The sequence below is a fragment of the Erigeron canadensis genome, chromosome 5 (genome assembly GCF_010389155.1).
Source record: "Erigeron canadensis isolate Cc75 chromosome 5, C_canadensis_v1, whole genome shotgun sequence".
Taxonomy (NCBI): Eukaryota; Viridiplantae; Streptophyta; class Magnoliopsida; order Asterales; family Asteraceae; genus Erigeron; species Erigeron canadensis.
The window spans coordinates 467,268-487,886 of record NC_057765.1 but is presented as its reverse complement, the minus strand read 5'-3'; the positions used below and the strand labels follow the sequence as shown (position 1 = coordinate 487,886).

Below are 20,619 nucleotides of genomic sequence, written 5' to 3'. Positions count from 1 at the left end.
AAATAGCTTTGTAATTTCGAATCAACTCAAAATTTTTAAGTCTTTCATGTTAATAACTTATTATTATATGCTGAAAAAATTGAGAAATAAAAAGAAAAAATTTTACTATTGAGGAAACAATCAATCAAATAAGTTATAATGTGTTTTGTATCTATAGGCTAAGAGTTATAGTTTATTTTAAAGTGTAATAAAGAAATTAAATCTATATACAATTAAAAAAAACTAATTTAATAAAATAAATAAATTAAAAGGACACCTGTCGATCAATGATTATATCACGTATCGTTTAAAGAAAATCTCAATCCTTTTTTAGTTTATTGATAGATATGAGACGAGTATATGATTGATTTTATTTTAAAAAATAATAACATTTGAACATGATATCGTATTTTTGATAGTAGTGTAATAATGACAAACTTTTTTCATAAAAGCATTTTGTCAGTATTTAATACGAGTATTACTTATTATATTGCGCCCCGTATCGCGACCAGGGTTTTTAGTAATTTGACCACCCACATATTGCAGCGAGGGTCGCTGCAAAAAGTCCCGCCACGTCAGCGTTCCACTAACACCGTTTTAAATGGTTGACCGACTTTATTCCACTTATTGCAGCGAGGGTAGCTGCAATAAGTATGCCTAGACCCAATTTCGAAATAAAACCGATCCACCCATCCATTCCATCATTTCATCCGATTTTCTTTCACAATTTCTACCAAATCCATCCACCAAAACACCTTCGGCTACTAACAATCCGGCCACGACAACACCACCAAAACACCTCATATTTTAACAATCCAGTCCCCTTGGTATAACAATCCGGGTACCACGAAGTTTCGGGATCATCACCCCCGCCAGCCACCACCGGGCAGCACCGCCAGCCACCGCCACCCATCACCGTCTGTCTTACAGGGAAGTAGTATTAGCAGCGACATCTGGACTTTTAAGAGCCCGCTATTTCCCGTCCGCCGTTTGATTATCCGGCTATCCTCCCCCAAATTCCGGTCGGTTGTCCTCCCCCAAATTTTTCGGCCATTTCAAATTCTGGTATGTATTTTATGCTTTTTGATTTTTATTATATGTGTTTTTGATAGTTAATTGGTTATATTGGTATGTTAGTATAGTTTTTGTATACATATTAGTTTTGTTAATTTGTTAGTTTTGTTAGGATTATTAGTTGTTTATAGGATTTTAATAGGTTTGTTAGTATAGTTAATTTGATTTGTTGATAGTTTAGTGATTTGTTAGGAGCCACTAATTTGTTTTGTTAGTGATTTGTTAGAATATTTTAGTCATTAGTGTTAGGTGTTTTAGTGTTTGGTTAGAATATATTGTTAGATGAAAAATGACGTAGATTAAAATTTGTTAAAAAATTGATTAAAATAAATAGCCAAGATTATGTTAAAAATATATGTATTGAACTAAATACCCAAGATTATGTAAAAAAATTTATTAAAAAAAACGACTTAAAACTTATAAAAAATTAGTTTAACAAAAATATAGATAAAACTATATATAAAAAATAAAATAAGTTAAAAAGTATGACGTGTACAAAATTTAGTTAAAAAGTTAAAAATATATTATAGAACTAAATTTCCAAGATTATGTAAAAATATTGATTAAATAAAGTACTTAAGACGTATTAAAATTTAGTTCAACAAAAATATAGATAAAACTAATTATAAAAATTAAGTTAAAAAATATGACTTATGTATAAACGGAGTTCTAAAAATTATTATAAAGTTAAAATTAAAAGTATAAAAGTAAATATATATTGTATAAACGGAGTTCTAAAAACTATTATAAAGTTAAAAAGATATATATAAAAGTAATAAAATCTGTGATGATTTTGTTATATGATTTGTATTTTGCAAAAAACGTATAATATGATTTGTATTTTGCAATATAGATGACTACTTATCATGGCGGTGATGGTGGTAATGAAGACCCGCGTAGACCATGGTGGAAGATTACATGGGGCTGCAAAGGCAGCGGCGGTAAGGAAATTGGTTCTTTATAGTTCATAATTTAATTTAATATTTTTTTACTAATTTGTCTTTTTAATTTTTGGTAACCCCACGAAAGGGAAAGGGGAGGGGGCCCTGTCAAAACTTAAATCTCGAGGTCGAGTTCGCCAAAAGAGGTCGTCTGTCGATAGACTTTGACACCAGCAATTTAAAAACGTGGCAGGCTATCGGCCCAAACTACAGCATGTACAAGAGCCTCATTGGCACACTGGTCCGCCACATCCCTCAGACCTACGAATCTTGGGACCATGTGCCTGCTGAAAGAAATGAGTTTATCATCCCAACTTTAAACGTAAAATATTATTAATTTTTAATTTCTTCTTTGATGTTTGTATAAATTTTTAATTTCGCTAACTATTACTTTTATAAATTGCAGACTCGGTTCAAATTGGACCACTTCATTCAGATTCCTAACCCCGAGGATCCTATCAGGCGGGGATTCAGGCTGTGTGTTGATAGGGACTGCTCAAATCAGTATCGGCTCCGAAAGAGCCAGTTCAAGAGAGCCCACTTTTCCAAAAAGGAGGGCCTGAAAGCAGTTCCCCAGTTGGAACAAGCTGTTCCCCCCAGAGGGTATGTCGCAGGAGGACTGGAGAGCTTTGTTGGGGTATTACCAGAGGGAGGACCGGGTCAAGAAGTCGGAGACAAACAACACGAACAGGGGCAAGCAAGTTCTTGCAGGGACCCATGGTCGTAAGTCTTACTCTTAGTACGTCCACCAGGAGAAGGTTAGTTATGAAATATATATGTATTAAATATATATACTTGTGTTTAAAAGTATAAGTTAAAGAATGTATATTTCTTATGATATATATGTATTAAATATATATACTTGTGTTTAAAAGTATAAGTTAAAGAACGTATATGTCTTATGATAAATTGATGTGTTTACAGGTTGAAAATAACCAAGACATGGACTTAGTGGATTTGTTCGAGATTAAGCACAAGAAGAAGAAGGATAAAAAGTGGGAACACCCCATGGCTGAAAAAATACATGTAAGTGTCTCTCTTTAGGATTTTATATTTTTTAGTATTAAATGTTAATTAATCAACCTTATGTATAATGTAACGTTTTTTACAGTCTTAGCTCAAGAAGAAGAAGGAGGAGGCTGAACAGGACCCCGTTCCAACACCAGATCCTGACATTGTCATGGAGGTGCGGGGACCACGGGCGGGGCATCGTCGAGGCATAGGGCGGGTCATCAGGCAGATGGGTACCCAAGCGTATGACTATACGCATCTTACAGAGGGACAACCACATGCAAAATTCAACTTGAACAATGAACCACCTCAGACTAGCCAGAATTCCTCCTTATTTGAGGAATTATTTAACTATGCTAGTTAGTCACAGACTCCTTTTCCTCCTCAGCCGTCCCAGCAGTTGCCCACAGCCCCTCAATTCTCAGCCGGATCGAATCATGTCAATTTGGATGGTGATGATGATGATGATGAGATCGATGATGCTCATCATTAGTATTTTATGGTTATAAACAATATATTTTGTATCGTATGAATTATGTTTGTGGTGTATATGTGTTTATCTTTTCGGATGTGTTGATGATGATGCTCATAATAACCAAAAAAACGTAAAAAAAAAATGCCTCTTCTATATAAATAAATAATAACAAAAACATCAAAGATAACTATAGAATACGTCAACTATTATTAGTAATAAATAATAACAAATATAAGTAAAAAAATACATCAACTATATCTAGTACTTATAATAACTATTATTACATACGTTAAAGAATTACAAACAAATAATTATACGATATAAATAAACTATTCAAGGATCTCATATCCCGTAGGTGCCTTATTAGCTTGAATGTGTCTGTGGTACTCAGCCAAACGGTCTCTGTACTTCGGATGTCTTACCCAGGCCTGCGATGCAGGTTTATCATGTCCCCAAGCTGAGGTGTAAGCCATTGGGCAATCCTTATCTAAAAAAACCGTAACAAAATGTGTTGAACCCGATACCAGGGCAATGCATATCGGGTCGTCTATGTATAGCTCGCCTGGCCCCTTCTAAAAAGGAAAACATGTGATGTTCTCCTCTAGACTTAAACAGATAATTATTACACCCAAAGCATTAGACAGAAGCATAGTGCAATATGGATTCATCATCCAATAATCTTGTGGGGACCATTTGGATAAGACATTGATAGCAAAGTGTGTATGTGTTTAGCGTCACTAGCGAAGGCACCCTCATAGTATCCGCGCTTGGACTTATACTCCTCTAGCATTAGTTTGCGAATCCACTCGAATTTTTGCTCGTTTTCACCCAAAGCAACAGCCAGTGCCCAAAACCCACAGTTACCATTAGGCTTTACATTTTTTATATTGACAACGTATCTTTGAAAGAACATAGGGAGCTGCCCTAAGTAATGACTCATGTCAAACGATGTTGACTCACTCTGGAAAAAGTTGTGTGTAAACGGTTCAGGGTTGTTCTGTGGATTTTGTGTATTCTGTGTAACGGGTGTCGAGAATAATTGATCAACAAAACTATATGTTTCTTCTTGCGTTTGGTTATTCTGGTCTCCGAAATAACTTTGTGTGTCTGCGAAACGTGAATCGCTACCCATATATGAACTATGTCTGCCACTTTGTCTCCAGTATAGTTTGTTATAAGGTTCGCCAAAGGAATCTGTATTTCCCGGGATGTTAAACTCGTAACCCACATACCCACTCTGCCTACCACTTTGACCCCATAATACTTTTTTATATGGTTCGTCTACATTCTCTGGCACGTTCATTGGTAGGCCCACATAATTACTTTGTCTCCCAATTTGACCCCATTCGGGCTGGCTTTGAGCCCAATTTGAACTGGTTCCACATGATCATTGTGCCTCCCACTTTGAGGTGATTGTGGTTGGCTTTCAGTTTCATTGAAGAAACGTGATTGTGTTTCTGCGAAAAAAGAACTGGTGCCCACATGATCACTTTGTCTCCCACTTTGAGGTGATTGTGGTTGACTTTCCGTTTCTTTGAAAAAACGTAATTGTGTGCTCACGTATTCACTATGTCTCGCATACTGGCCTTCTCCAAATGCACATGACGGCTGCGAAAAATGATCGGAGAACTCCCCCATGGATTGGGTATCCTGAAAAATCGGTCGGGAAAATTGAACCGACTTGGATTTTTGAAGACCGGAGGGTGCTGTATTTGTCGCTGGTCTGTTATGTTCGGGCGCCTGCAAAAAAAAAAAATTAAAAAAATAAATACACTTAGAAGTATACTAACAAATAGGGGGCAATTACAAACAAAAAAAAAATCAATTAATTAACTGTAGTTCGAATTATGATCCGACATACTTGAGGTATATTTTTCTTTTACCCGATTGGTCTTCCACGTTTATTTTTAATAACACAAAGGTCCTTGATTTTCGTTCTCCCCGGATAGACGATGTCTTTTAATCTAGAAATCCAGTTTTTGCGATTTGACTTCGGTTGATCCTTAAACTGGACTTTAACATCCTCTACTAATTCGTCGATAGCTTCGTCATCGTCAGAGTCTTTTCGATGATCGTTGTCCGGTAGGCATGTCGACTGTGTCAGGTCTAGCTTTCTCCAAAAGTCATTTATGTTATGCACCTCAACACGTTTGTCTACATTTTTGACAAAAAATAATTACAATACTTGTGCATTTACCAGAAAAAAACATGAATTACCTATATTTTAATAAACTTACTGCAATGCATGTACGCAGCTAGACGGCAGGCACATGGAAGGCCACAACTAATACACACCTTACACCCGCACTTTCTCAAGTCTTTTCCGATCTCATTTTTTAACCGTTTAATTTCATCGACCATTATATCAAGAGCTGTCACAGATACAACACAAAGCAGGTCTTTCAAACATGGGTAGTTGTGTTTACCAGCTCTATAAATCCTGCTTTCCTCCAGTTGGCCCTTGATTTCTGTATCTTGTCCGAGGAGGATATTATTAACACATTGAATTATTCTTTGAAATGTACATTTCCCCTACAACTCGGACTTGAGGAGTGAATGCTCAGCCTCAACTCTGTTGGTAGTGTAGTTACGGTAGTTGAGGTGCTTATCGACCCAAAAGGACACAAACTTTTCCTTGTACGGGAAAAGCCACTCCTTCTGCAGGTACTTGTAAACCTCTGTCAATTTAACATTTGATTAGCTTGTGTGGGTATATGTGATTTACCAAAAATTTAAAAATAAAAAACTTCAAAAGCACTTCACTTACTGTCTAAACGGGGACCCATCTTCTCTTTTAAATCTTTTTCGTTGTTGGTGTACTCTTCTAGTGTGCGGGACTCGTAAAGTTTTTCCACCATCCGTAAAAATGCCCCCATTTCCCTTCCCCTTTTAACGATGGCATGCTAAATTTGTCTATGTTCCTCCATATGTGCACTTTACACAGTAAATGGTATGCTTCAGGCATAACGGTTTTGCATGCTTTCATTAGCGCCAGATCCCTGTCCGTGAGTACCACGCGCACAACAAACCCTTCACCTAACGTCGACTTCAAACACTCCAACACCCATCTATAATTATGCTCTTGTTCGCTTATGATAAACGCATATGATATGCTAAAGGTCCTGTTTGTTGGAGTGACACCAACGATCTCGACCAACGGCATGTTGTACAAATTGGTTTTGTACGTGGCGTCTATTTGGATAACATAAGGAAATGCACGCCACAACTTAAATGATGTCGGATGTATAAAAAACAGATTCTCCAACCGACCAGATACACTGTTTGTTGTATGATAATACAAGTAATTATGCTCCTTAAGCAAACTGAACATAACCTGTTTCGTTTGAACAATATGGCGTACGTATGTCGTTTCAGATACTCTATCATAGTAAATAAATAAAAAGATATGTAAATTTGATATAATATACCTGCATTGGAGTGTTCCCATGTTTTTCGGCCGCCTTCTTCCGCATAGCTTTTTGGAAATTGTAAATGTCATCACTTCGGGTCAAGTTTCCTGGAAATCTTTCTTTCAATAGCTTTAACATCTTACGAGGCGTAGTACCGCGATGATATTCATCCTCCAGAAATGATCTCTCATCTTCAGTCAACCTTCTTGCGTACGCGTAACCCTCCAGATTCTCAGCTGGATAGTGATTATGTGTGTCGTTTATAACAGTTACCCTCCAACCATCATCAGTCAAATGGCCGATTAATCTAAAGGGGCACTGACATTTAAGTGTCTTTTTAACGAGCCCGCCTATCCTATCATCCATTTTCCCAGAAAGATTACAGACTATCGTCACTTTATTTTTTACACCAGCTAAGTTGGAATTTGTTCGTCGTTTGATTAACACAACCAAGCTGCAATCCTGTACTTTTGGCCCAGTTGAACAATTCTTCATGTGAATCGAACACCTAAATTAGTTTTTTTTTTTAAATTATCATTAATTTGTATACTTATAAATATCTAACATTTTAAATATGCAATAAATTTAACAACGAAACACAAATTAAATAGTACTAAAATATAAATTGTTTAATGATATTTGGTATAAAAAGTAACGTGATTTCTTTTAACGCAAGTATTCTTTATATTAACTGGGAAAGTAAGTGATTATAAAAGTTAACAAGGATACCTGATCGGTGTGGAAAACCCTAGCGTCGTAGTCAAAATGAGGGGCCACCTCTGGTATCTCAAATTCTTCATCAGGTTCTTCTAAGTGAAGCTCAAAACCTTCCGCACCCATTTCGCCCCATATACTTTCAAAATCCATCTGAAATAATGATAAACTATAATAATAATACTAAAGATCTACAATTTATAGTATATAGTCTGCCATATATTGAAAATCTAATGTATATCTATATATCTATATCTATATCTATATCTATATATATAAATGAAAACAATAACATATACATATATATATATATATATTGAAAACTATAACTATAATAATAATAATAATACTATAACTATAACTATATTGAAAATGAAAATGATAGATAGAACATTTAGATAGAACATACCTGTGGGAAAATGATAGAAATAGAAAGAGCATATAGAAAACGAAACGAAAACGATTGTGGGAAAATGACGCTACGAGTTTACATATATAGAACTGCCCGTACACTGTGGACTTGATGGTCCACAGTGTATGATTATGTACGATGGACTTTTTGCAGCGACCCTCGTTGCAAAAAGTGTGATCATGTTACTAAAAAACTGGTCGGGTCACCAAGCGCCTATTATATTGGTAATGATATAATTTAATCTATAATTATGGTGGTAAAATGTGATTTATGTCAAAACAATCAATCATATGATATTCAAATAATAATTGTTATGTCATATTGACAGAATGAAAAGGAAGATAAAGTGCAATGGATGAATAATAACCAAATTATGGATTTTAGTACAAAGCAAGCCTGGGTTTTTCTTAGAGTTAACAGGCCAAGAGTTAGTTGGAAGAAGGTTGTTTGGTTTAACCAAATGGTTTAAATGGTTCCTAGGCATGCATTTATTCTAGGGATAAATACCCAGAAATGCAGTCAACTAATGCTCAATAAACTTGTTCAATAGTCCTATAGCATGAAAAAGTGACCGGGTCAAAAGTTAGTCAGTCACCACTTTCACGTTGACCCGTTGACTGCTTACGTGACATGCACACAATAACTTTTTGGGATTAGTTTATGCACACAATAACTTTTTAGGATTAGTTTATGCACACAATTAAAAAAAAAACAGACTATTTTTTTTCAAACTTGCCAGAAACTGCAAATACTCACCGGAAAATTTAAAAATCCGATTAAACCTTCGTTTCTTCGAAATAGACCTCGAAATTGGCACCAAAATACTCAAAAATCAGCCGCGAACAAACCCTCGGCAAAAGTTAAACCAATTGAGACTCGCCGAAAAATTTATCAACTCGCCGGAAAATTTAAAATCACCATAACTTTGTTGTTTCTTCGAGTTTCGGACAACAATTTTGAGCAATTTGGTGTTGCTTTCAAGTCGAAACTCAAATAAACAACAAAGTTATGGTGATTTTAATTTTTCTGGCGAGTTATTGAATTTTCCGGCGAGTCTCAATCGGTTTAACTTTTGTTGAGGGTTTGTTCGCGGCTGATTTTTGAGTACTTTGGTGCGAATTTCGTGGTCTAATTCGAAAAACGAAGGTTTAATCGGATTTTTAAGTTTTTCAGCGAGTATTTACAGTTTTCGGCGAGTTTGAAAAAAAATAATCTGTTTTTTTAATCGTATGCATAAACTAATCCCAAAAAGTTATTGTGTGCATGCCACGTAAGCAGTCAACGGGTCAACGTGAAAGTAACCGGTCCCACATAGCCATAATCCCGTTTTATGTTCATAATAACCAAAACTTCAAGTTTCGTGAACACAATAAAGCTGACTTAGAGTTCGTGCACACAATAACTTTTGAGCATTAGTTGACTGCATTTCTGGGCACTTATCCCTTTATTGTATAGCTATTCAGGGGAGGTTTGATGACACAGGACAAAATGGAGAAATGGCAGCATGATGGTAATCTTAAGTGCCTATTCTGTCATGAGGGTGCTGATAGTCATGATCACCTTTTCTTTCAATGTCAGTTTACTTGGAAAATCTGGGAGTATATGAGGAGTATGACTCAAATGGTGAATATTAGTTCCAGAATGGAGGATATTATGCAGGAGATTGGTGATAAGCATGAGCAGAACAGTATTAGTGTAATTATTAGTTAACTTGTTCTGGTTGCTTCAGTGTATTATATTTGGCAGGAAAGGAATTCAAGGATTTTCAGGAAGGAAGAAAGGACTGCAGAGGATCTGTGCAGGATTATAAAAGATAATGTTAGATTTAAGTTGCTTGCTTTAAAAGTGAAGAAATCTAAAAGAGTGATTGAAATGGCTGCTATGTGGAATCTTAGTTGGAGGAATAATACCGTGTATGCTAGTTAAAATGTTGGTATGGTTGTGATTTGGAATTCTGGTTGATGTTGTTGAGCTAGTGTGTGCCAATGGCAATAGAGAGTGGTGAAAGATGACACTTCTTGGTTCTTTTTTAACACTAGCTTGTTGTTCTGAAGATGTTTTTCTCCTTTGTAATATTTCTATGTTTGTGGAGTTAGCAGATTTGAATTGTATAGAATAGGTGAGTAGTATAGTGCATGGACATGTCCAATGCTCTTATATTTGTTTCTAAATACTTGTTGAGATAATACAAATTCACCTTTAAATTTAAAAAAAATTAATAATTGAGTAAATGGACTTTGATGTATAAAATTTTTACGTATTAGAATTAGTATTTATTAAGGTAAGCTATATCTAAATGTCACTTTGATAAAATTAAGACTTCTTTTCCATATCTACCCATAAGCGAAAAGGGACACATGTTGTTTAAGTATTAAGCCATGTGTCTATCAAAGGATGCTACAATCCTGTTTTATTTTATTAGTAGATATGTCATAACAAATTGGCAAGGCATCATCGTTGATATTAGTGATTTCGTAAAATTGATCGCTTTTTAAAACTTGCAGATGGTAATGATATCTATATTTATCACTAAGGCCTCAGCCAACGGAGGACACCATCCTTCCTCTTCCTCATTGCTACATCAACTTTTTTCTCTCTCTTAAATCACGTCTTCCTCACTCACTACCAACCCCACCTCTTACTCAACTTTTATTTTATTCTTATTTTATTTTTAACAAATTTACATAATTTAAAAAAGAAATCAACTTTTATATTATCATCAGTTTGTGAGGCCCGTTTTACTTATTTTGATTTTTGAATTATGAATTTTGGAAAAAAAAAACTGCTAGTTTTTGTTTTATATATATATATATATATTTTCCCTATTTATACTCAACTTAACACACTCATTTCAAAAACATTTATACTTTAAGTCCCTGAACGGCTAGTTGGATTGCCAATCTATAAATACCAACCCAGAGCACAATTCAGTTGCATCCTCTTTCCTATTTTCATTATTTTACATACTCACTCACTCTTTCTAACCAAATGGCGTCCTCATCATCAAACAAGAATTTTCATCGACCTCGTCTAACCAAACATGAGATAAAAACACGAATCATGGCTGATATCAAAGAGGATACCCTCCTTCAAACTGAAGTCTCTAATTAACCACATTGGTTACCTACATGAGAAAAGGCGATAATGCGATCATCACCTTGAGGCAATACAAGCACCAGGCCGCAAGGTTTCGAAGCACGAAGAGACATATTCTTTGTTTCTGTAGGATGAGATCAAGAAGATAAAGAGGGTGGTCGACGATGTTTTTAAAGTTGGTCACACGTTGGGTGACCAATGCACTTGGGCCGAAATGTATCACGACAATTGCAGGGAAGACAAAAGTACTTAGCAAAGTCAAATGCACGCAACACGACAAGTAGTGGGCAAACGAACGCGCTTACCGTGGCTTAGGAAAAATGTCAATCACAGATGATGAAGATGAAGAGTAATCTTATCATTATGTATTTCGTGTATCTATCAAGTACTATGTTTTTTAATTTTGTATTGTCGTTTTTATTGTAATGTGTTTAATTATTAAAAAAATACAAATTATCTTATTCATATACATAAATATATACTACACATATACATATATACTATATACAAAACTAATAAAATTAAAATAAAAAAAAAAAAAAAAAACTTGGCCCCACATCCTTCGCTTTCCATCCGTCGTCCCCCTTCCACCCATCGAAGGCCCTCCGTCAACGAGAGCCATGAACCTTCCGTGCCAACCGTGTCTTCGTTGACACATCCAACGAAGACCAACTAACATGCTTTTCTAAAAGAAGAAAGAAAAAAAGAAAGAAGATAATGATCATAGAAGGAGGTTGTCAAAAGAATAAAAATAAAAAGCACATTTGAGTATTATATATACGTAATCTATTGTCGAACTATACCCAATTATGTATATACACACTTACATAATGATAAATTATATATATAGGGTGTACGTATTTAGTAGTCCCATGAGAGTTTCAATATGTGTCCGTTTCAGGTACATGTTCTCAGTGTAAAGTCTGATTTCAATTTTTCAGGCTCTTGAATTCATGTTTATGGGACTTGTCTCCATTCAAATCTTAGTTCAGATCAGACAGACCCATCACTTGCTTATTCTGGCTTTACCATGTCTTTCATATGGACATGCATGTGTTTGATTACCAGAAAAAAAAAAATAACTTTATACTATATATATAAATATATAATGGCAACGACAACGACCACGGTACTCAATTCGGCAAAAGCCGGGTTCGCCCAGTTCGAGAGGTATGATGTAGACAAGTTTACCCCACGGAAATTAAAAGTAAAGAGGTTGTTTCCCAGCAGAACTTCCGGCCTAGGGTATTACCCTTAAAAGATTATTCTCGACGACTTCATCAGTGAAGAAAAAAGGAATCTCACAAATCTAGATCTCTATTCTCTAGAAAGAGACTAAAGAGACTCAACTGGCCTACTGTTTTTTGTTATGTATAAGGATAATGATAAATGTGCATAATAATGTGTCTAAAATATGCCTAATGCATTCATGTTTTTTACACATGAATTTCATGTCTTCTCTTTCATAATCTTTTTCATTGAATTTGCCATGTGTCAATCCCTCCATACTTTTAAGCCTATATTTTAGACACATTAATCATTTTTCCTATATATAATGTCAACTTACATAAAGTCAAATATACACAATCTCTCGCAAGAGATATCATTCTTTTTAGCTCTACAATTATATCAAACAAAACTGATTGACTTAACGTTTTGCACTATAAAATCCTTGTTTCCGTTCCTAGCATTCCAAATTGACCAACACATAACCAAGACGAAACCATGCAACTGATATCTCAAAAACTTATTAAGATAGTAAGGAATCAATGAACCAATAAGATAAGATATTGGGAAGTATCATTACATCATTACATGAGAAGATCTATTTGGGTTAGAGTTTCACTTCCTACATTTATGAGGGTGGATTAATAAGAGATATTTTTTTTAGAGTTTAGAGTTTGATCTCAAGCATATGTGTAATTTAAAAATAGATTTAAATTAGAATGCCTTTAAAAATAATAATGATAATAATAACAAAAAATAAATATACATAGTTACATACGAATATATCCGGATAATTAGTAGAATTTTGTGATTTAAAGTTTTAAATTTATGGTAAATATAACTAGAATATTGTTTTTCCTTTTTGTTCGATCTTCGTTCCCTTTGGTGATTATGTGTCAATGATTTTTATTAAAATGACTAGCTTATTAACGGGGAGATACCCTGACTTATTGTAATATTAAGACTAAAATACATGTTGATACTATTCTTGAAAATTGGCATATATATAGTTGTTTCAAAAAAAAAAAATTACATAATTACATTTTAGGGTTAATATAGTAAATGGTCATGTGGTTGTCGAAATTAGCATTTTGCACCCTGTGGTCAATTAATGATTCTAGATGCCCCTATAGTTGCATTTTTAATCACCAGAAGCCCCTGACTCAAACGTCCGTCTAATTCCCTCCGTTAATGCCCTCTTGTGCATCCCACACGATGGTATATCTGTCCTTTTACCTCATAACACCATTTTGTCTTCTGACTTTTATATATATCTCAGATCTAAAGCGACTTCTAAAACCTTAAATCTATACGAAAAACGCAATATCTATGTATATATCTTTCTAAAACCATATACCTACATACACCTTAAATCTATACCTATATCTATTTTTATACATGCATATACATCTATTAATCTATACTTTTATATATATATATATGGTCGCCCTCCCTCTCTTTCTACCTTCCCTCTTCTTTTTCTTCATCAATCTTCAAGACCTTTGTAAGGATCTCTTAGATCTACACATGAAAATGATTTGCTTAACCTAAATCTATACGAAAAACACAATATATATGTATATACTCGTATGGAATCTGGCGAAAATATAAAAAACCCGGAACCATATATAGACACTAGATCCGGGTATCGTTTGAAGCTTTTCTTCTCCTCTCTTGTTTGTGAAGTCAGTCCTTTCCAGGGTTAGGGTTTTCATGATTTTCTTTTCTTCTTTTCTGATTTCCATTCCCGATCTGTTTTTGGTCCTTTGCTCATCTGTATACCGATCGATGTGTGAATGTGGATGTGAAACGGTATATGTGTATGTGTATGTGCGAAACTGTGTGTGTGTGCGTGTGAATCAATGTGTGTGTGTGTGTTTAAATAATTGTGTGTGTGTGTATGAATAACTGTGTGTGCGTGTGTGAAATTAGTGTATGTTTTGGTGTAAATTCGTTTGTGTGTGTGTTTGTTTCGATTTGTGTGAAGACATGTTCTTGTTTAATTTGTTATATGTCAATGTTTATATGGTTTAGAGGTATATTATGGAACGATTGTTTGGTGGTTGGATTTGGAAAATGTTCATGAAGTTGGATCTGATAAACAAGATGAAGTTAGATCCGATAAAGAAGATGAAAGGGAGCAGAGAGTGTTTTAGATGTAAAAAGACGAATATACCCTTACGTGAGATGCACATGAGGGAATTAACGGAGGGAATTAGACGGAAGTTTGAGTTAGGGGCTTCTGGTGTTCAAAAATGCAACTATAGGAGCATCTAGGAGCATTAATCGACCACAGGGTGCAAAATGATAATTTCGACAACCACAAGGTGCAAAATACATAAGACTTTGGCTAGAAAAAAGAATGTCATAAATCAATTAGAAAATGGTTTAAATTTAATATAAAGATGATGTCATAAATTAGAATAATAAAAAAGAATTAAGTAATATAAAAAAGTCTAATAATAACAAATAAATATTGCTTAGGAGATACTGATGTAATAAGAATTTTATTTCATTTATATAAAAGACTTTCAAAATAAGATAGATTAAATTACAGTATAATGTTAGAGTGAGAGATATATACGGTATCAAGTATCTCTATCATCGACATGAGACATTACCACATCTGACACCCTCTCAATTGATGTAAATAGGCACGCCGATGCCAATCGGACTTGCCACCACTTTACAATTTGACATAGGTTTGGTATGTATTAGCAAAGATACATGAGAAGTTTTGATTTGTTGTGAACATACCAATTCTTAGTAAATTGACATGGATTTTCTTTATCAATTAAAAGGCAAGGGTGTAGCGCCAAATCCTTAACAAATTGACAAGTTTTGGCAAGCTTTCAGCCAATGAGAAATGGACAAGTGCTTTAGCCAAACTAGTGGTGTAGTAGTAAACTTGCCAATTTTTTGGCTAAAAAATACTTACCAAATAAAAAAACAAATACACCTCCCACACGCCCTTTGTCAGCTAAAAATGGCCACGTGTCCTTGCCCAACATTCACTTTCATCGGCCAAAACTAGCCGATGTATCTTGCCAACACTTGCCGATACAAGCTGATGCATATGCTATAGGATAACCAATGAGCCGATGCTTGCTGATAGTTTTTGCCGATAAAACAAGCTGACTACACCCTTGCCCTAAATACGAACTTCAATTTTTTTTTTAATTAATGGAGTTTGCATATTAACTGTGGATGGATCAATCTATATTTGGTTTTTCTACTAGGCCTTCCATCGACTGCCTGTTGGTCCCTCGTTCCCCACTTGAACGAAATAACAATAATACTAAACTTTTCTTCTTATTTCACAACACGCCTTTTACAAATGGTTTACACACATATATATAGTTTTCCAATAGACACATACGAACCATCATACCTCTTTACTAATTGGTATGACTTTCTAACAGACACAACTATTCTAAACGACACGTCCCTTCACAACGTAACTGCCTAACCAACATATAACTTTCATTCGGTTGTAGGCTTTATTCTTGACACTTTAGACCCCTTAACTTATACGTCGACACTTCCATGGATTGATAAGTTAGTATCCAACACTCCTCCCTAATTTGTTAATCCATGCCTTTGATTTCTTCAAGTTTCATCATCTTTAACCTTGAACTTTGGCTTGTTTCCATTTCCTTTGACTTGATCTTTAACACGAACTATGTCTTGAACTTCTTCCTTGATTTGGCTTCTCTTATTCCTGTCTTCAATCTCATCTTGATCATCTTTGTTAACTTTGTCGGTATCTTCCATCATTTGTATCATCTCATAGTCTTGAATCTCCGACAATCCATTTCTTGTATCACGATCTTCAGATTCGACTTTCTTGTGTCTTGACTTGATGTCTTTCTCAATCTTGCTTTCATTTTGAAATCTTGATGGCGTCTCTTGATGCTTCTTGCATTCGCCATTGTCAATTCTTGGTTCTTCCTCTAGGAGTTTCTTATTCGGAAAAATTCCATGTTTCTCTTTCACAAACTTTTCTCTTTTTGTCTCTAACTCTTTTATCTCTTTGCTTGTACAATCTCTTAACTTCTTCAAGTTATCTAACTCCTTTTACATTTGTTTCTCAAATGTTATTTCTCTATCTCTCATTTTCTTCTCAAACACTTGTTTCTCTATCTCAAAGTCTTGAAGCTTTTCAAACTTCCAAAACTCTAGTTTACTTCTCAAGTCAGTTTTTATCTCTGACCTCATGTCGTCTAACTTTCCTTTTGGAATTTCATTCTTCTCAATGACAATTCCATTCCTTCTCTTCTTTTCTTTTAAGGATGTTGTTTCCTCTTCATCCTTAGTGGTTACCATCAATAGTGCTGGTTCGTCATCTTCGAACATAAGGTTTGCTTTTTTTTCTCTATGGTTTGGTTTTGGACAATTTGAAGCAAAGTGTCCAAAGTCTTGAAAATTATAACATTGTACATCCTTAAGTTGTCTTCTTGGATAGTTTTGATCTCCAGCGCTTTTCTTCCATCTATCGAAACTATCTTCATTTATATTATCTCTTATGAATCTTCCTTGGCCTCTTCCTCTTGTCTTATTACCACCTCCTTGTCTATTGTTTCCATAGTTGTGTTCATAATTTTTGTCATTCCCTTGACGTGTGAACAACAACTTTTCACTATTATCTTCTCCACTTTTTTTTCTAAAATTAAGCCTTTCTTCGTAAGTCTTAAGTTTCCCAATAACCTCCTCCAATTTCGCTTCTATAAAATCAACAACCATTTCAATGGTTGCTACTATTAGTATAAAGTTATCTAGTACTACGTTGAGTAATTTCCGTACTTTTGTTTGTTCATCAAATGTCAGTCCAAATGTAGCAGCCTTTGTAATAATACTCATCATCTTTCCAACAAATGAATCTATTGATTCATCTTCTTTCATAAGGAGTCTCTCAAATTCTGACTTCAATCGTTGCGAGTGCGCTTGTTGAACATCTTCTGTCCCAACAAATCTAGCCTTTAATGAATCCCAAATTTCTTTTGCCGTTTCACATCCCGCAACTTGCATTTGCAAATCTTCGGCCAATCCTTGGAATAGATATGCCGATGCAGAACTATCCTTTTTTATATCGATCTCTTTTGATGTACCTGTTCCTTCTAACATATCCCAAATTCCATTTGCCACAAGTATCTTCTTCATTCTTAATGCCCATAGTGTATAATTGCTATTGTTTAAAATTGGGCATTGATACGAAGATAACGGTATCGCAACTTCATTAGAAACACTTTTGTTTTTATCTCCCGACATATCCTTTCGGTTTGGTTTCTTCTAAAACCAATATAGTTCTAATAATCTTTGATCTTAAATTTCTGTCTAACCACAATAATTCTTAAACAATTTATAACAGTTTCTATTTTCTAACGTATATCTATTCTTCTAATAGATAAGTTAAAGTAACAAGGGTTAATAAAACCTGTTATTGGGCTTCTCCTTTTATTTGTGGTTAAGTGGCTTCCTGGGCTATTCTCCCTTTATTATTCCCAAAAAAAACTCATGGTCTTTTAATCCAAATTCCAAACACGTCCGTTCCTATTTCCTTCTCCCCTTTTTTTCTTCTCACGCAAATTAGGGAAAGCAAAAATCCAATCGCCCCTTCAATCATGGTCTTCAAATCGGTGGTTAATCAATCTCTATCTCCTTTCTTTCTATTATGATGATGACGGTTACAATGTATCTATCTTCTCTGGTAAGCACGGTGGCGGTTACTTCTTTTCCGGCAACACACGGAGGCGGTTTCTTCTTCTCTGGCAACACACGGCGGTGACGGCTTCTTCTTTGAATAACTGGTACGTTTCTCTTTCTCTTATCTTAATCTGATTCGATCTTTACTCTGTTAATTGATTCCCTGAATCAGTTTGTTCTTAGTCTCTTTCTTCTCTCTTGATCGGTCTATACTTGATCACTTTTCTCTCGATTGATTCCCTGAATCAAATCGGTTCTCTTCTCTGTCTCTCTTTCTAAGCAATCCCTCTTGAATCGTTGGTCTCTGTCTCTGGTTCGAATGACCTTGGCTCTGATGCCACTGTTGGTCCCTCGTTCCTCATCTGAGGGAAATAACAATAATACTAAACTTTTTTTCTTATTTCACAACACGCTTTACAAATGGTTTACACATATATATAGTTTTACAATCGACACATACGAACCATCATACCTCTTTACTAATCGGTATGACTTTCTAACAGACACAACTATTCTAATCCACACGTCCCTTCACAACGTAACTGCCTAACCGACATATAACTTTCATTCGGTTGTAGGCTTTATTCTTGACACTTTAGACCCCTTAGCTTATACATCGACACTTATGGATTGATTAGTATCCAACACTGCCGTACTACAAGTCTACAAACATCAGCTCAACTTCCAGATTCTCTTTTTTTAAAACTGAGATTCTGCCGACTATATTTCATGCAAATAGAATGCTATCACTATAGTCTATATACGTAGTATTACTTTATAAACAACAATTTCAATTTTTTTTATCACATCACCTTTCAAAATTTTGTGTGCGGTTAGATATAAATGTACACTACTACTATCCATATGTGACTTGTCATGTCATATCACAGAGTGAAAATAAAGCAAAATTGGCAGTCAACACATCAGTTTGACAACCCCATTTGTCTTTGTCCTCCTACTCCTATTATCTCTATATAATATAATATAAAGAAGAATTACATAAAAAAAAAAAAAATTGTATAAATATGTATATGCATTATTCACTCACCCATGACAAAGGACACCGGCCCCCTTGAAAATGGATAGAAGAATGTGGAATTTTATGATATTACTTTGGCATATCATGATGATGCTAAGTTGGGTATGTGCAAGAAATATGCATCATCATCTTGCAACATCACAAGGTCTACTTGACCAAGGTTAGTACACTAATTAATATTCAATTCGCTTTCTTCTATATCAAATCGATCATTTTATTCTAGTAATGCATGCATAAACAGATAATACCAATTTAATTATGAAGTTAAGTTTGATTGATAAATGATATATATGTTTTTTTTCATTGTAGATCAGTAATATTTGTGTTACTATTTTTGTAGTATGTAGCATATATGTTACAAAAGTTGAATTGCAACTAGTTAGTTGTTTGAGCATAAATTCCTTAGTTTTTTTGGCTTCTAAAACAACTTTCTTATGAATTTGTAACATGTTCGCAGGTAATGAATTGAAATCTCCTAGAGTTCCTTTCTTCAAGCAAAAAGAGGTAATCCTCAACTAAAATGTCCATACACTATAACTTAAAAAGTTGTGGTTTTTTAATGGTGGCAATATATTGACATGTTTTTGAATATGTCTTGGAAATATATATATATATAATACGAAAAGGGAATTGGTGGAAAGGAAGCAGATGAGGAAGTGCTAAGTAGACTTGGGTCAAGACCACCAAGATGTGAGCACAGGTGTAGAGGGTGCGCCCCATGTGTACCGATTCAGGTCCCTACTGCCGGTGGTCATGTAGTTACTCCTAAATCATATACCAACTATGAGCCTGAAGGCTGGAAATGCAAGTGTGGCTCCATCTTATTTAACCCTTAATTAATCCCCTTCCCCTTCTACTTCAAAAAAATAAATTGTGTATTTTGAAAAATTATATATATGGATGTCTGATTATTGCAATGCATAGTGGAATTGTAAGATTAGTATAATGCTCTTTCCTTACTTATTACAGCTTTTTTAAGAACCACAAAGGCACAAACTATATCCTAATCTCTTATTTCTACTCCTACTTCAAAAATACATGTAACTTTCGAAACACCCCCAAATATCCACCTTTAGTTTTATTTAAGAGTAAATTACACTTTTCGTCTTTGAAATTGACACGTTTTGCACTTTTCGTCCCTTAAGTGAAAAAATTACAATTTTGTCCTTAAAGTTGGTAGATCTTTTCAATCATCGTCCCACGTCAAACGTCGTTAAGTTTCAGCCGTTAAGTCGGACACGTGCAAAACACGTGAGGGACTAAAAGTGCATAACTTGACAAGTTTAAGGAAGAAAACTGAAATTTACTTTTCTGGTGTCATCATCTTCAGCTGACTTTCGTCAAAAAATTCGTCAGAAAAAACTTAAAATGTCGATATCTCACTCGTTTATTCGAATTAGACCACGAAACCACCACCAAACTTCTCAAAATTAATTTCCGCACGAATCATAACCAAAAGATTTCAGATTCAACACTTGCGAAAATCTGAAATCTTTTCGTTGATATTTGATGTGAGTTGATATTGTGGATTGGCCGTC

At 34.8% G+C, this 20,619-nt stretch overlaps 3 protein-coding genes and 1 long non-coding RNA gene across 4 annotated transcripts; 2 read left to right on the top strand and 2 right to left on the bottom strand.

The window, feature by feature from the left end:
- Window positions 1-5,050: 5,050 nt before the first annotated feature.
- Window positions 5,051-6,927, bottom strand: LOC122598935. Its single transcript, XR_006323793.1, has 3 exons — window positions 6,909-6,927; window positions 5,162-5,220; window positions 5,051-5,130 (listed from the first exon to the last, which is right to left on the bottom strand). It is a non-coding gene; the product is annotated as an uncharacterized LOC122598935 (long non-coding RNA).
- Window positions 6,928-9,504: 2,577 nt separating this feature from the next.
- On the top strand, window positions 9,505-9,942 carry LOC122599395. The gene is made up of 2 exons (XM_043771901.1): window positions 9,505-9,711; window positions 9,763-9,942. The coding sequence occupies exons 1-2, from the start codon at window positions 9,505-9,507 to the stop codon at window positions 9,940-9,942; spliced, it is 387 nt and encodes a 128-aa protein (XP_043627836.1).
- A 6,006-nt stretch (window positions 9,943-15,948) lies between these two features.
- On the bottom strand, window positions 15,949-17,607 carry LOC122599394. The gene is made up of 2 exons (XM_043771900.1): window positions 16,421-17,607; window positions 15,949-16,375 (listed from the first exon to the last, which is right to left on the bottom strand). Exons 1-2 carry the CDS (start codon window positions 17,605-17,607, stop codon window positions 15,949-15,951), a joined length of 1,614 nt encoding a protein of 537 aa, XP_043627835.1.
- Window positions 17,608-19,106: 1,499 nt separating this feature from the next.
- LOC122602188 (EPIDERMAL PATTERNING FACTOR-like protein 1) lies at window positions 19,107-20,027 on the top strand. The gene is made up of 3 exons (XM_043774904.1): window positions 19,107-19,241; window positions 19,539-19,585; window positions 19,708-20,027. The coding sequence occupies exons 1-3, from the start codon at window positions 19,121-19,123 to the stop codon at window positions 19,915-19,917; spliced, it is 378 nt and encodes a 125-aa protein (XP_043630839.1). The 5' UTR covers window positions 19,107-19,120; the 3' UTR covers window positions 19,918-20,027.
- Window positions 20,028-20,619: the final 592 nt, after the last annotated feature.

Bases quoted from the DNA above. Each gene is read 5' to 3' on its own strand.
- LOC122599395 (XM_043771901.1), top strand. From the start codon at position 9,505: ATGGAGAAATGGCAGCATGATGGTAATCTTAAGTGCCTATTCTGTCAT. The intron at 9,712-9,762 runs GTAATTATTAGT...TATATTTGGCAG, and splicing joins ATGAGCAGAACAGTATTAGT to GAAAGGAATTCAAGGATTTT.
- LOC122599394 (XM_043771900.1), bottom strand. From the start codon at position 17,607: ATGTCGGGAGATAAAAACAAAAGTGTTTCTAATGAAGTTGCGATACCG. The intron at 16,376-16,420 runs GTAAAAGGAGTT...AGATTGTACAAG, and splicing joins ATAACATTTGAGAAACAAAT to CAAAGAGATAAAAGAGTTAG.
- LOC122602188 (XM_043774904.1), top strand. From the start codon at position 19,121: ATGGATAGAAGAATGTGGAATTTTATGATATTACTTTGGCATATCATG. The intron at 19,242-19,538 runs GTTAGTACACTA...ACATGTTCGCAG, and splicing joins ACAAGGTCTACTTGACCAAG to GTAATGAATTGAAATCTCCT. The intron at 19,586-19,707 runs GTAATCCTCAAC...TAATACGAAAAG, and splicing joins CTTTCTTCAAGCAAAAAGAG to GGAATTGGTGGAAAGGAAGC.